This window comes from Leptonotus elevatus, chromosome 2 (assembly GCF_054856555.1).
Source record: "Leptonotus elevatus isolate MCC_2025b chromosome 2, RoL_Lele_1.0, whole genome shotgun sequence".
NCBI classification, from domain to species: domain Eukaryota; kingdom Metazoa; phylum Chordata; class Actinopteri; order Syngnathiformes; family Syngnathidae; genus Leptonotus; species Leptonotus elevatus.
In genome coordinates this window covers 37,102,842-37,118,205 of record NC_141240.1, presented here as the reverse complement: position 1 = coordinate 37,118,205, position 15,364 = coordinate 37,102,842, and the positions used below count along the sequence as shown (strand labels likewise).

The 15,364-nt window shown below is 41.4% G+C and overlaps 2 protein-coding genes across 3 annotated transcripts; both read left to right on the top strand.

Moving 5' to 3' along the window:
* On the top strand, positions 1-3,066 carry LOC147179847 (rho-related GTP-binding protein RhoA-C-like). The gene is made up of 5 exons (XM_086067577.1): positions 1-75; positions 748-903; positions 1,080-1,200; positions 1,286-1,416; positions 1,501-3,066. Exons 2-5 carry the CDS (start codon positions 748-750, stop codon positions 1,672-1,674), a joined length of 582 nt encoding a protein of 193 aa, XP_085923703.1. The 5' UTR covers positions 1-75; the 3' UTR covers positions 1,675-3,066.
* A 620-nt stretch (positions 3,067-3,686) lies between these two features.
* Positions 3,687-15,270, top strand: rbm10 (RNA binding motif protein 10). Of its 2 annotated transcripts, none has more exons than XM_086068791.1 (23): positions 3,687-3,827; positions 4,514-4,586; positions 4,665-5,181; positions 5,251-5,403; positions 5,471-5,540; positions 6,844-6,917; positions 8,896-8,982; positions 9,083-9,143; positions 9,224-9,382; positions 9,463-9,623; positions 9,740-9,837; positions 11,278-11,365; positions 11,584-11,791; positions 11,891-11,964; positions 12,040-12,121; positions 12,191-12,282; positions 12,412-12,606; positions 13,511-13,657; positions 13,811-13,864; positions 13,965-14,150; positions 14,299-14,343; positions 14,444-14,499; positions 14,618-15,270. In XM_086068791.1, exons 2-23 carry the CDS (start codon positions 4,570-4,572, stop codon positions 14,706-14,708), a joined length of 2,715 nt encoding a protein of 904 aa, XP_085924917.1. In that variant the 5' UTR covers positions 3,687-3,827; positions 4,514-4,569; the 3' UTR covers positions 14,709-15,270. The 2 variants fall into 2 exon arrangements, with proteins under 2 accessions (XP_085924917.1, XP_085924916.1); XM_086068790.1 differs by having other exon boundaries at positions 4,662-5,181.
* Positions 15,271-15,364: the final 94 nt, after the last annotated feature.

Sequence of the window (15,364 nt, the reverse complement as noted above, 5' to 3'; positions counted from 1 at the left end):
ATGCGCTAGAATGATGGGCGGAGTCAACCAATCGGTCAGGAAGAGGAGGAAAGGCGGACGCAAAAACATCAAGAGGTAACTCTTTTCAGCAATAGCTTTCAAACTTTACACGACTCTCTTACACTGACTACAAGTACAACGATGCGCTAGTGTTTTGTTTCAGTCATTTCAGAACGTAATCGCTGAATAACGATTATATAAATCAATAAATCCACCATCCTAGCTTTAGCCTCATACTTGCTAACGTTAGCTGGGCTGACAGGCCCAGGCTACATTACACTTGAAGACAGGAACGCCGTACTTACAATTCCACGTCTAATCTTATCTGAGAACCTTAGGAATGTCAAACGAGCATTCCTTGTGAAACTGACAGTCATTTCGACACGCCTCCGGCCAATAAAAAGTGATCCAAAATTGTCTGCAAACAGAACAGATAGCATTCGGTAGGAAGCTGGACGATGGTGGCCCTGTTTGATTAAATAAAAACACTGACTTGTGCGTAATTGCCGATATGACGACCATTTTGCCGTTTGGACGGATATCATGGTCAAAGACACGGAAGATAGTTGTATAGTTATTTTGCCTTCACAATAATAACTCGTGTTGACAGACGTCTTTGCAGTGATATCCAATTCTCATTCTTCACTGCAGTTAAAGAGTTCAACAGCAATTAAGGCTCAAAACAGAAAAAAAAAAAGTGTGATAGTAGTTCTGTGTGCCTAACATTTCTTAAAATAATTTCTGTAGATGGCTGCTATTAGGAAAAAGTTGGTCATAGTTGGAGATGGAGCATGTGGAAAGACCTGCCTGCTCATCGTCTTCAGTAAGGACCAGTTCCCAGAGGTCTACGTCCCCACAGTGTTTGAGAACTATGTGGCTGACATTGAAGTGGATAGCAAACAGGTGAGATAATGATTTTTTAAATCTGGAGTGCCAATTATATTTAGTTATTTTATTTGAAAATGTACGAATGGATACATACTCCTCCGACTATGATAAATGCTATTTTCCCCTAATGCTTCTGAGCAGAATCACTACCAATTGCATTCATTCTTTATTCTCTTCTATTCTCATTTCAGGTAGAACTAGCACTCTGGGATACAGCGGGTCAAGAAGACTATGACCGACTGAGGCCTCTCTCCTACCCTGACACTGATGTTATTCTCATGTGTTTCTCTGTAGACAGTCCGGACAGTTTAGGTACTGTTTGTGTCGACATTTACATCCTGATTATTTTCCATATTAATCTAACATAAGGTGCTAATGGCTGTTCGTCTCCTGTCAGAGAACATTCCAGAAAAGTGGACGCCGGAAGTGAAACATTTTTGCCCAAATGTTCCCATCATCCTAGTGGGAAATAAAAAAGATCTGCGAAATGATGAGCACACTAGACGGGAGCTTGCGAAAATGAAACAGGTGAAGGAATTCACAACAACATTGAGTATTTTTGTTTCGTTGTCATTTTCCAAATGTAAACATTGCCTCTAAAATGTTTTGCAGGAGCCAGTGAGAGGTGAAGATGGCAAAGAGATGGCGAGCCGCATTTGTGCCTATGGCTACCAGGAGTGCTCTGCCAAAACCAAAGACGGTGTGCGGGAAGTCTTTGAGATGGCAACTCGAGCTGCGTTGCAGGCCAAGAAACGTGGCAAGAAGTCCACCTGCCTTCTGCTATAGGCTGTGACAGAACGGAAAGTTGCCCTTTAAGTGCAAATGCACCGCTTGCATTGAGAATTTGATGTTGGGGAGGGCCCAAAAAACGGACACTCAATTTCTGATCACTCATCAGCAATATCAGGCAGATTTTTGCGTAAATTGATTGACATTGAAGCTTTGGTCCCTGGTTTGTATATACCATTTAACTTGGGTCTAATGAGAACTTTTAACAAGTCAGATGGATGTATGGGGAGGGAGGGGTTAAGTACATTAAATCGAGGGGTTCAAATGTGCCATGATGGGAACGAAGACAGAAAGTGGTCTACCAGGCCAAAGATAATGGAGACATCTGACTGCTCAAATAAGTGATGTCTAAGTGTTCTGAGTAAAGACGTCGTTTAGTGTTTTTAATGATACAGCGTCACCTACACATAGTGCCTTGAGAGCAGCAGTAGGGCTGAGTAAGATGAGAGGAAAACATTCAGAACTCAGATGAGGTATCATTCTTCATTTGTACTCTCGTGTTTTACCTGTTAGCCTATGTTCTGACTCAGGCGCTATGCAGGGGGGATGCCTAAACCAGATTGTAAGGAGATAATCCCCCACATGAAAAAACAAAACATAACTACAGTAGTTTATTGAGTGTGCGGGCCATATGGTGCTTCGTTTTCTCCAGTGCAGGTCTGCATGCAGTGTGTGTGTGTGTGTGTGTGTGTGTGTGTGTGTGTGTGTGTGTGTGTGTGTACATTGTTCGATTGTCTACGACGTTCTAGTGCATGGAAAGGCATTCCGTGACACTGACTTAAACTCCTTATTTCCATGCCAAAATTACTCCTGAAAGCCATATTTTGTGGCGCCGGCTGGTAAAGGAATTAACAGCCTCTCGAGACTAGAGTGATATTCAAATCTCCACTTGATGAAAAAACATATATTAAATAAAGGTGCAATCAGGTTAATTTTCTTGTTACTTATAGGACCTTTCTGTGTGTGCACACATTTAAGATATGATTGTTTGTGTCGGTGGTTAAAATCACGAGTGGTGTGGTCAATGCATCGGATATTATTCCTTATAGATCAGTTTATTATAATACATTTGTGCTGTATGTCTCATAAGGCCTTTTCAGGCCATTTTAATGATGTTTACTTTTGACTATCAGAATCCTTTGTCACCATTCTTATTTTGATTTTTTTTTATGTTAACTAATTTTCTTTGTTTTATCTCTTAATCCTGATATATGTTTAGCTCATCCTCAGTTATAAGCATTGTGTCATTTAGTTCATTGAAGGTGTCAACCTTGGGGAGAAAGGTATTTGGAGAGTGGGATATAATTTGTCACTTGTTTATTTTTGGACCGTGATTGCTTGGAATATTTTGTTTCCACAAATAAAGCTGGTATTGGGGTTTTCTGTTTATATCAGGCGCATGTTTTCTTTAAAAGGAATATATGAAAGTTTGGCATTTTTAACAGCTTTTATACTAATAGTTGGGTCTCTGGAGCGCTTTCCTTTCCATAAAGTATGAAATTAGTACACAACCGAGGAAATCTTTACTGAATTAGCAATTTACAAGCACACTATTGCTTTTTGGACGGCAGTTTGGGGGAAAACTCACCAAGGTGGGGTGAGCAAAAATAAATAAAAAATCTCAGCAAAAGGTATGTAGAAAGGGGGGAGGGGAGCAAAGCAAAAGTGTAATATAATCCTGAATCTATGGAGTACTATGGCAGAAGCATGTCACCGGAAATGTAATCAAGACAGGTAAACTGGTTTACATTGAGATTAGAATGCAGAACGTCCCCTTTAACTCACCAGTTGCACCGTTCAACATCAGTCCCCGTTAATAAGGCTAATAGTCATTCCTGGTTTGTTTTAATTCCGGTAAGTGTCAAAATATAAACATCCGCATCAATCATGAGTGCCTCAGTACAGCGAAGAACAGGCTTTCAATGTATCGGTGATTGGCTGGCAGGTCATAGTTGCTTCTTTCACGTCCAATTACAGTCCACTTTAGTCTAGCTGCTGTCCAATCACGGGCCAGAGTGGGACACTGTTCCGTCCCACTGAAATGTTACCTCACTGTGGCCATTTTCTAGCTTTCGCTCGAAATAAAAACATTTAATATAATTGGGGCGCTTATATGTTAATTTGGTGAGCGTCGGCTTGTTGAGAAATTGGTAAGTCTTTCCACAAAATTCATCTGTCTGTTGCCATGTCTGCGACGACTGACACCACACAGGACAACTTGCTAGCACGCTTCATACTAGTTAGCATGTCGGCTAAAAGATGACCGCCATACGTCATTGTTGAATATTTTGAAAGGTTCTATGCTTGTATTACCAATACGTTTTTAACATTCCTCGCGGCGATGCAGGTTTGCACCTTTGTCTTGCGTTTTTTTGTACAGAAATGCACCAGTTAACCCGTTGACAAAATCGAGACGTAAGGTTACCTGAGTGCATATGCCTTACGTAGGGTAGGTATGTTTAAAATTTTGAAGAATTAGTTGATTTAAGACGATTTCAGTGATACTAGCTGTATCGTATCTCTGTGAGAACTATTAAGAAGGTTAAGACTCTTTAAAAACTCTTATAAACCGGTGAAAAATCTTCTTCTTTTTTTTTTTTACTAATCCATGCAAAAATGAATAAATAACAGGGGTAGACATTTTAGGTGTGACCTTTTTTTTTTGAATCCGAATTTCTATACAGGAATCCTATTTTCCACCTCAGTAGTGGTGATTGAAGACAGCAGTCCCATCGCCTTTCAAATTGTTCACCTTTTACAAATTTGTCTGCTGACATTTTGTATTTTTACTGGATTAAATTCTTGCCTCACATTCAAAACCAATTTAATGTTGTAGCTTCAGGTTATTCATGCTGGTGAACATAGACGGAGACTAGCATCAGTGGATACGGAATGGATACTGAGCGGAGGTGAGTTATCTTTGACTTTGCTAGTGAATGAGTGGAGCTGTCAGACAAGTCTTTTCAAGTGTCATCTGTGTCCAGCAGGGGTGGGCGAGGTGATCGCATGGGGCGATATGGCAGCAACTATGATGACCACAATTTTCGGGACATGGACTACCGTGGTTTTGGGGAAGATGACGAGTCGCTAAACGCAGAATATGATGCCCGTAAAGAGGAGGGCAGCCCCTATGCCCACAACGAAACAAATCTATGCGCGTCTGAAGTTTTACCAGATTTCCTCCAAGATCGCCAAGGGTTTCATCAGAGAGGGGATGGTGGTCATCTGGCTGAAGGGCCCCTGTGGCCTCCTTGCTCTCAATCCTCGACTGATGTTTTTGATGAGGAGATTTCCAAGAGAGATTTTGAACGGCTACGGACTGGGTCAGAGAGAAGGGGGAAGGGGAAACATGGTAGAAGCTTTGCTGAGAATTCAACTCGACATTTGGGCAGTGGAGAAGGAAACTGGGGTCGGCGAGGTGGTTCCTGTTCTGAACAGATGGAGCACAACTTTGACAGGCACCGGGAGGAGGGCAGATTCTCTCATGGAGCGGGAATGAGACGGGTAAGCGGCACAGCAGCGGGAACTTTTACTTGCCCATTCTCGGTTGTTAATTTGTCATGGGTAATTCAGATGTTTCCAGCGGAGCCAGAGGAGCCCGGCCGTAGTAGTTGTGAGCCAGACCTGTCTCATGAGGAGTTGGAGCAAAGGGACCTGGACTACAATCAGAGGCCCAGCAACATTGTAATGCTTCGCATGCTGCCACCCAACGCCACTGCCAATGAGGTATGTGTATGCTGTGGGCCTGTTTGGGTTTTTCCCCTCCATGGTGATGTCATAATGTATTCTACAGATCTGGGCAGCACTTCAAGAGGAGGGGATCCAGCCAAAAGAAGTTCGACTCATGAGGAACAAATCCTCAGGTGAGAAAACTTATCCGTTTTCTTTTTCTGAGGGTTTTTTTTTTTCAATTATTTCCCTACTTGGTACTACTGCAAGTATTCTTTGCTAGCCAATTCATCTTATTATCGGGATACATTCTAAACCTAATTTTATTATAACATTGAGCATCAAACATGTTTTCAATGCAGGGAAAATACATGCACATCATTTATTTATATTTTTTTAAGCAGACAGCACATTCACCCAGACACGTAATTAGGGACCCTTTCCAATCTAGTCAAATCTTAAAAGAGGTAAATAAAGATTTATGCAGTTACAAAGCTGTGACTTCTTCATCGTGTTTTCTTTTCACAGCTCACTTAATATTAGGGCTGGGCATTGCCAACAACCTCGATACGATACGTATCGCGATACACATGTATCCCCATACATGCCTTCAAGGCGATACGTATCCCATATTATACATTACTTTACATTTTTATGAAAACAGTCATATGTATACCCAAATGATATCCTGTATTTATTTTGCTGGATGGCCAAATTATTTTCCTAATTTAATGTTTCCAGTTTTCCGCAATGCCTGGTCAAAATGTGTGCGTACTGCAATAGCAAGGAGCAGCTTTCAGAGACGCGCCGGGAAACTTTTATGAATGAATGTGCAGTATCGATTCTGAAGCCTCCGTATGGAGGCCGGAAATGACATAGTCCCTTATCTCTTTTTATTTTTTATTTATTTTTGAGCCTACAAACGTATCCATTTGGATCATCTCACTGGCTTCCCGATTTCTACCTAACTGGTCAACTGTGCAGTGTGTTATCAGACTCAGCACACTTCTACCTTTTCTTTCCCTCTCTTTTTGATGATCTATTTTTGTAAAGATAAACCACTCTTGCTTTGTATGATTATAGTTGACTAATGTGGCAGTTAACAAAGTTAATAACACAGCCACACCCACATCTAGCAAGAGGTTTTTTCCCCCCCACCAAGTGACTGCATTCTGTAACGCCGAGGATGTGCGTGTGTCACTTGTGTTGGCACGTGGTTCAGATTTAAACCGAGGAGTAGGTACGAGTCTCCCTCTCTTCTCTCTTTTTCGTGACCCAGCGCGTTTACTGGACCTTGTGTCCTCGTCACCTTGCAGGGAATCTTAACAGTGGCTACCACCGACTGACTGTCAAGCCTCTTCATTCCACGGGAGAGCGGTTGTTTATTTTGTTAGTGCTGATACAGGGTCTCTCTCTCCTCTGTACACAAAGCACTAACCCCTCACTGCGTTATGTTGTTGTTGTTATTCGGTAACCATGGCGCTGGGCGGTGTCCAGGTCAGAGCCGAGGATTCGCCTTCGTCGAGTTTAATCTCATACAGGAGGCCACCCGCTGGATGGAGACCAACCAGGTCACTCTCCCATACACACATGACACGCACATATATGCAATGGGCAAGACAAATGTAGTGTCACATTATGCCTGCTTCACGATAGATTATAGCTTATCATTTGCTCACAAAGAATCACTTTGAGTAACAGGTAGGTAATTCTTACGTCGGATTCACACATGGAGAAACCATGTCTGAGACTGTTCTGGGGCAAACTTGCAAAACATAACTTATTTGGCAACAAAAAAATCCTACTATTCGTATTTTCTCTCTTCAGTTTAAAGTCCAGTCTTTGGAATGGGATTGTGCTGTTATGTTTAGAATAATAGCAGTCAATAAAAAGTGAGTAAAAAGCTCAAAATCCTTTCAATAGCTTTTATTTCCATACATACTCCCTATGCTCAAAACATGATGAAAAACTTATCAAATGTGTTATTCCTTAAAAGTGTATTCAAAAATCTTCTTGAAAAGCAGGGGTCAAACGGCCGTTTGTCACTTAAAAAAAAAAAAAACGCATTCTGAAGACCATCCTACCAGCTCTCTTGCTCGTCCAGGGCCTAGTAAAGGTTGATGCAAATTTTAAGTAAATTTTACAAGGAGCTTAACTAGAAACTACTACATTTTTTTCAAGTAAATCCCGTCGGAAACAGGCAAGCTCATCTTCATCAGTCTCTGCAGCCGGCCTCACTTCATAGACGGATGTCCTCTTGCGGCCGTCAGCCATTTTCAAAGTATACGATGAGATCGGCGGAGCTACAACGATGAATGTCTGAATCCACAGCTCAGCGGCTACATGCTACAAACACTCCCAAGTGCGCATGCGCCGCTAGAAATGAGCACGCAGGGGTCGTTACGGCGGATTGATTGACGGGATCGAGAACTAATCGTTAAGATGATCCACCCGGAAGACGCAGCGACAAAAGATCCTTCCATACACCTTTAAAAGAAAGTAAAGAAAACAATATTAGCTTGAGTTTTCCTTTTTCTTTACACATTTACTGTATTACCTGGAATCATACTGATAGTCTGCTTTCCTATGGCTCCCCGACTATGAAGTTATTGTTTGAGAACTGCTTCACATCTGTGTTGCACTGAGTGGAACAACTTTGAAATGATACTCTCATCTAGGACCTTTGAACTACATTCAACACCATTTTTTTTGGTCATAGACACAGCAAAACACATTTTTATGTACCCACTCAAACACAAGTGCTCTATTGGATGAAGGTAGAGTGATTGGGTTAGCCAATCCATAACATTAGACATATGTTAAGGGCATTTTTTTCTTTGATATAAAAAAACATGACCAAATATTCAGCTGTATTGAAACTGATGTATTACGCTGACAATACACTTAAGCATGAGGAACAACCCTAGATCACGGTCTTCTGTGTATCGTGGCTTGGATTCAGTGTTTTATTTGACCAACTCTGTGGTACCAGACCCCAAAAGATCAGTCGTAGTTTTATTTGTCCAAAAAATGTTTTGCCATTGGCTCTTTAGGCAGGCGTTTTTCATTTCATAGAGTAAATGTTTAGAGTTTATTAAGAAAAATGAGTGTTTTTTTAATGCAACTGTTGTATGGAAAAGCTATTATGAAGATTTTGAGCTTTACTGGCTTTTTAAACACTGCTATTATTCTGATCTGAACAACTATCATAGCAAAATACCACTTAATCTGGATCACCTACCTTTAGGACTTGGTGACTATATGTAATTTTCTTATTTATTGCGGTGATGAAGAGAAGTTAATAAATAGTGGAGCAAAACACACAGAATGACAACATCAAACAATCTTTCCTAAAGCTGAAGGTTGCCATTCTCTCTTGTCTTCTATCTTTCAGTCAGGATTCTTTGTCTCACTCTCTCTCTCTCTCTCTCGCTCCCTCTCTCGTCCCCCTCGTTCGTTCTCTGAGATGAGGCCTTACTCTGATGCGTGTGGCCTAATTCTTGCTCATAGTCATCCACTGTTCCCCCTCCCTCTCTCTACTTCTTTCAGGGCATGCTACTGATTCTTGGGCATCGAGTGTCGATGCACTACAGCAACCCAAAACCACGAGCCAATGAAGACTGGCTTTGCAACAAGGTTGTGTTTGGATACAATGGCATGGCATGCATGAATGAATGACAGTCATGGCTCTGGATTAAAAAAAAATTAACATTAAGGCTTGTAAAAATCTCAACAGTGTGGAGTACAAAACTTTAAAAGGAGGGAAAGGTGCTTCAAATGCAGTGCGCCTAAATCAGGTAACAATGTACTGATCTGTGTTATCTCCAGTACCAAATATTGTCACACAAGGTCAATGACATACTCATCTGCTTTTCAGAAGCTGAGCTGAAGTTGCCCCAGATGCACCAAGATCCATCGCTTGGTCCTCAACAGGAGGGAGCCCAAGGCTTGCTGCCTCTACCAGCACCTTTTCATTCCTCTGTTCCCGCCATCCATTCAGGCCCAGCTACACAGCAGGCAGATGTTGCCAATGACAGTAAGTTACGATGACCTGATTCAAGTCGTCACCTCAATGTTTCTTAATAATTAACATTGTCTTTTCCTCTTCAACACTAGCTCTTATTCTCAGAAACCTCGGACCGCATACAACAGTAGAAGCCATTTTATCTTCTTTGGCCTCATTTGCCACACTTTCACCTTCCAACATTCGCCTCATCAAGGACAAGCACACGAATCTCAACAGGGGCTTTGCTTTTCTGCAGCTCTCCACCATAGTGGTAAGCAGCATCATGTGGCATGGATGGAAGCAGAAGTTTGTGATTGTGTGGAGAGCTTCATCCATTCAAAGTGACCGCCCTGTAGTCATCCATGCCCTTTTGGATTTTGTCATTAGGAGGCATCTCAACTGCTCCAGATCTTGCAAGCCCTCAAGCAGCCTCTTTCTATTGATGGAAAAGTGATTGTGGTGGAGTTTGCCAAAGGCTCCAAGCGGTAAGCGCATGGTCACACATGAGCAATGTAGACAATATAGTATTGTGAATTAAAGTAACTGATATGCTTTAAAGCAGGGGTGGGCAAGCTCTGTCCTCGAGGGCAGGTTTTGGAGGTTTCCCTCTTCCAACACAAGCTGATTCCAATCAACAGGATCATTATCAGGCTTATGTAGCGCTTGCTGATGAGCTGATCATTTATCAGCTGTTTTGGAGAAGGGATGCATCCAAAACCTGTAGGACTTCGTTTGAGTTTGCCCATCCCTGCTTTAAAGGAACATTCAGGATCCCTAGCGCCATCTAGTGGTCCAAGAATAGCATTAGAAGCACAGGAGCGCGCACACTACGGTGGCTCAGAGAGACCATATTTTGCAAGCCTACCACCAATTCTTATTTTGCGTGGGCAAACGAGCATCTCGGCGAGCAACGGCGACTTAGCAGCCGTTGTGAAGCCCGGTGAGCGACGCCAAAAGACCGAGCAAGCCGGAATTAGCCGTAGCAGCTAACGAGCGGCTAGCGGGAGGAACTAGTAAAAATAAATGGCTAGTAAAAGCTTGCAAGAGCAAAGCAGAAAGTGACACGCAATGGGCCCGAATCATGGGAGTTAGTGATGACCACCTGCAGGCCCCAGCTGTGGAAGGTAAGCTGCGGTCGACCCATTGGGTTAACTACATTTGCGAAGTTGTGCTTTGGACATCCGTAGCAGGAAGATTGCGGCGAAACACGGCAGCTCTAGTAAGGTGAAACTACAGCCATGTATTATAATAAGTGATGACTAGACCTACGACTATATATACTAGAACTTTTTTTCTTTTGTATGCCTCATCAGAATAAAGTGTAATTGCACATCCGCTACAAAAGGTGGCAGTCTCGTCAGAGTGTGCACAAGAAGCATTTGTTCCTCGGCAGAAGTATACAACAATTTTATAGACAAATGATACTGTTTATCGTTATGGCAGAGAGTTAGGGGGTAAAAAATGTTCTGCTTTTTGAGAGGGGGGTGTAAATAAAAAGAAAAAAGAGAAGCACTGTGTTAGCTACATGTAAAAATCTTTCTTCAAAAAAATATGTGGTTTGGGATAGGCTCAAGCTCAGCTTATGACCGTAATCAAGACGAGCACTATAGAAAATGGATGTAGAACCAGTGTGTCGCAATTATTTTTTGTTACGCAAATCCTTACAAAAAGGAGAAAATATTTCGTGCCCCACCGCCACAACAAAAAAATTGTACAATTTGTCTATAAAATTGTACACATCTGCAGAGGAGCTAATGCTTGCTGCAGGAGACCACCACTGCTACCTACTGTAGTGGATGTGCAAAAAAAAAAAAAAAAAAGGAAGACATGTTCCCTGGGTTCACACGCCCCCGCCCCCCCCCCCCTTTTGAGAAAGACTGACGTAGACGCAGAGTAAACTTTTTTTTTTTTTTTTTTCTTGTCAGTGACGCGTTTCTGACGGATGGCAATCGAGTGAGTGCTGCTACAGTGGCCAGCACCGCTATTGCTGCAGCACAGTGGGCTGTCACACAGGTAACTTGTAGCTGACTTGCCAGCGGGGCAACGCAGCCAACGCAGCTTTTCTTCCAGGTTTTGTGCACATGGTCTTCTTGGCATTTTGGACTTTGCCCAAGTTGAAGACAAAACCAAGCTCTTTTCTTTATCTCTTATAAAAAGAGTACATGAAATGTGCACCTTCTTCAAGCACATATTGTAGTCTTGTGTTTTTGCTTTGTATTTTTCATCCTCAGACTGCACAAAATGGTTCAGGTGGAGGCCAAAGTGCGGAGTATCGAGAGATGTATCAGCAGGGAGCGGCAATAACGTACAATCAGGATGGGAATGATTACAATTTGCCAGATGGCCAACATTTTCAGATGCGGACAGACTCCAGGGTTGCTTCTTTGCCAAGTACAGGAGCACCCCTGAGGGGGGCTTATTCCGCAGCAGCTATCCCAGGTTACTACCTTCTGCTGGGACATTTCACATATGTATTATATTACTTGATATGCTGTAGATTTGTGTATTTGTGTAATGTACCTTTTTGACATGATGCAGTTGCAGTGATGCCAGGTGAAGCATCCGGGGTAGCGGTCATGCAGCAGCCACAAACTCAGGCTTCTGCTGCCCAGGTACTGTTTGTGGTACTGTTTGTACTATTGCATTGCTTGAACTGCATCAACCTGTTACGTGCTTTGCCATTAAAGGTTGAGATAGTTGGAAAGCCACAGCCAGCCGCTTCCAGTCAGCCTGCAACACCAGGCACTGCACATGAGCTCCAGCAATATCGTACGCGCTACCTAATCAACTTTGTTTATCTGCAAATACATGTTTATGACTTCTTCTTTTTTTCTTTAGCTGTGCCTGATGTAAACACATACCAATATGATGAAAGCTCAGGTTACTATTACGACCCGCTGACAGGACTCTATTATGACCCGAACTCCCAGGTAAAGACTCTGTGACAAATGATAAAATACCCGAGCATGATTTTCAGTAAATCAAATTCAATTATTTTGTGACCCACTGTTTACCTTTCAAGACTCTATTAATATTTATTTTTATTTATTTGTTTGCAGTACTATTACAACCCACACACTCAGCAGTTCATGTACTGGGAGGGTGAGAAGCACACATATATTCCTGCAGATTCTGGACAGTCAAACACAGAAGGTGCTCCCACTGGTGAGCATGCAGCCCCTACGGACTCGATGTTTGCTAACCTTGCCGGCAAGGAGAAAAAAGATAAGCCCAAGAGCAAAACTGCTCAACAGGTATGTTTTCACATATAAAATAAACTCTCACATTAACTTTTTCTATTTAGAATTGATGATTGTATTGATTAGTGATAGTCGATATGTTTTTTTCAAGGCCGATACAGATTATTAGTTGTCAAGGAGGCCAATAATTGATATTTCAAGCCGGTATTCATTTGCAGTAAAAGAAAAAATATTAATGTAAAAAAAAAAAAAATTCTTTTAATTTTAAACTTGTAAAAAAAAAAAAAAGATAGCTTTGTTTAAAGATTATAACAAAACTTGTAGGGAGCTTCCATCGTCATCAGCAGGTGTTAAAATTAAAAACTAAGCAAGTAAATAGTTCCCTAAAGTTTTCAACTGTAAAAACTTTTCCAAACTTTCAACATAATTTATTTTTACTTAATATATATATATACATATATATGTATATCAGCATCATTTTTTATAAACTGGAAATTTAAATAAATCCATAAATGAAAAGTGTCCTGTATCTCACTGACAAAGTGTGAGTGAGTGAGTGAGTGACAAATGCATGCGAGTGTAGCTAATTTGGGGTTTTCGGCAGGGTTCGTAAAAGATTTCAAAAGATCTTCGCAGACAGTGAAAAATTGTCTGAATATGTTCAAAGTGTCTTTGCAACAAGTTAAAATTGTCTGTGAACATCTTAGAAATTCTGATGAAAACCCTAAATGCCGCTACGCTCCCATGTATTCACCGCTGAGATATACCAGCTTTATCGGCCTTCAGATTTGTAAAAAGGCCTTTTTGACAAATATCGGCACCGATATTCAGTCTATCCCTTCCATTGATCAATCGAGTAATGCACGTGATGTTCAACACCTGAGTTAGCGGACGAAGAGCTTGATTACATGCGTCTAAACGACTAAATGTATTCTCCCTGTTGGGCCTGTATTAATAGATTGCCAAAGATATGGAACGCTGGGCCAAGACTCTCAACCGACACAAGGAGAACGTGCGGTCTGTCTCGTCATCCCCTGCGTCCGGTTCAACAGATCGCAGAGAATCTGCCAGCGCTGACGCAGGTTATGCTGTTCTGGAGAAAAAGGTGCTCTAAACTTACACATTGGCATTAAAAAATAATGAGTACGCCTCAGTAGAACTAATGAAGAAAATAGTTGGCAGTTTATTATTATTTTTTATTTTATTATTTTTTTAAGGTTTTGCATATCTAATTGAGTGTTTTTCAACTGTCCCACAGGGGGCGCTTTCAGAACGGCCTCAGATTTTTCTGGACCAGCTCAGACAAGCAGAAGTATGTTATGTGTGACATTTGTCTCGTTATGATGTCAACTTTTGACCAGTTTTTTTTTTTCCATCTGAGTGTGTGACCAAGTTTTTTCTTTCCCGTGTAGTCGCCCCCTCCTCAGCACCTGGGTCTTGTTCCAGCGTACAGTGGTGAAAGTGACAGTGAAGAAGAAGGAGATGAGAAAGAAGGGAGGATGACCGACTGGGCGAAACTGGCCTGTCTGCTGTGCAGGAGACAGTTTCCCAGTAAAGAAGCCCTTATTCGGCACCAGCAGCTCTCTGAATTACATAAGGTTTGTTTACTGTCACACTATTACAAAAGCTATTATTGTCCAACTGCAGTACTTTGGTGCCTTGCGATACAGACTCACGAGTTTTCAAGATACGAGCTGTAAAGGTCAAGTTTAGTGCTGTATTTTATTCGATATTGTTTCCCTTTAGCAAAATCTTGAGCAAAGAAGAATGCAGGAAACTGCAGGAAAAGAGGTTAGTCAAACATTATAACTTTATTGCCTTTGTCACAGATACTATTGATGCCAGAGTGGTCTTTTTTTTATTATTATTTTTATTTTAATTATTATTACAGAGAAGAATGGATGGACTCCAAGCTCCCGATTCCAAGAAGAGGAAGTTAAGTGCCATGTAAGCAGGCACTTTTCATTGTGTGATGTTTTACAGGTTTTTCCACAGGCAAATTTTATCATATGGTTACCTTCTCTTTTTCTTTTTTACCCATCTTTGACTCCGCCCCTCTTTTTAGGGATGGGATCACAGGCTCTAGCCTTGGTGCCAGAATGCTCCAAGGTGGTGTGAAAAAGGGACTTTTGTTGCGCAATATGCAAATGGAGTGAGTTGTGACGCTGCAGCGACAAGGACAGACACTTCACAAATACTCTCACCTGTCCATAAGATGTTCTCACATTTGGCTAACTTCACATTTGGCCCTTTTAACCAATCCAGCAGTGGATGACAGGACATTCATTGCATAGAATGTCACCATTCTTTGTTTTCTTTCTCCCTCACGATGCCAAGTTCTGCTTGTTTGTCCAACAAGCTTGATCTCAATCGCAGTAAATGACATTTTCTAATAACAGTCTATGCACCATGTTTTGTTTTGTTAAATTGAATGCTTTCTGCCTTGTCATTCAGTGAATGACTGCTAATAGTACTGTGTACAATACTAATTGCGTGTACATTATTTTTACCACTAAGAGATGTTAAGGATAAAAAGTGTAACTTTACAGATGAATCCCGAAAACTGTTATTCATGGTTGTTTCTCAAGAAGGCTGTCTTTTTTTAAATGTTTTTGTTCTACGTGACAAAACAATGTATATGATTGTATATGTACTTTGCTTTGGTTTTGTTGTTTGTGTGTTTTTTATGAGAAAGCTAAACTTGAAAAAAAGAGCAAATACTGTATGTGTCAACACGTTTATTTACTTAGAGCCCACGTGTACATTGTTAATACAACACGTCAAACGTCAACAAATTTAACTGCGAGAGGCA

Bases quoted from the DNA above. Each gene is read 5' to 3' on its own strand.
- LOC147179847 (XM_086067577.1), top strand. From the start codon at position 748: ATGGCTGCTATTAGGAAAAAGTTGGTCATAGTTGGAGATGGAGCATGT. The intron at 1,201-1,285 runs GTACTGTTTGTG...GTCTCCTGTCAG, and splicing joins AGACAGTCCGGACAGTTTAG to AGAACATTCCAGAAAAGTGG. The intron at 1,417-1,500 runs GTGAAGGAATTC...AATGTTTTGCAG, and splicing joins AGCTTGCGAAAATGAAACAG to GAGCCAGTGAGAGGTGAAGA.
- rbm10 (XM_086068790.1), top strand. The intron at 13,865-13,964 runs GTATGTTATGTG...TTTCCCGTGTAG, and splicing joins ACCAGCTCAGACAAGCAGAA to TCGCCCCCTCCTCAGCACCT. The intron at 14,344-14,443 runs GTTAGTCAAACA...TTATTATTACAG, and splicing joins AGGAAACTGCAGGAAAAGAG to AGAAGAATGGATGGACTCCA.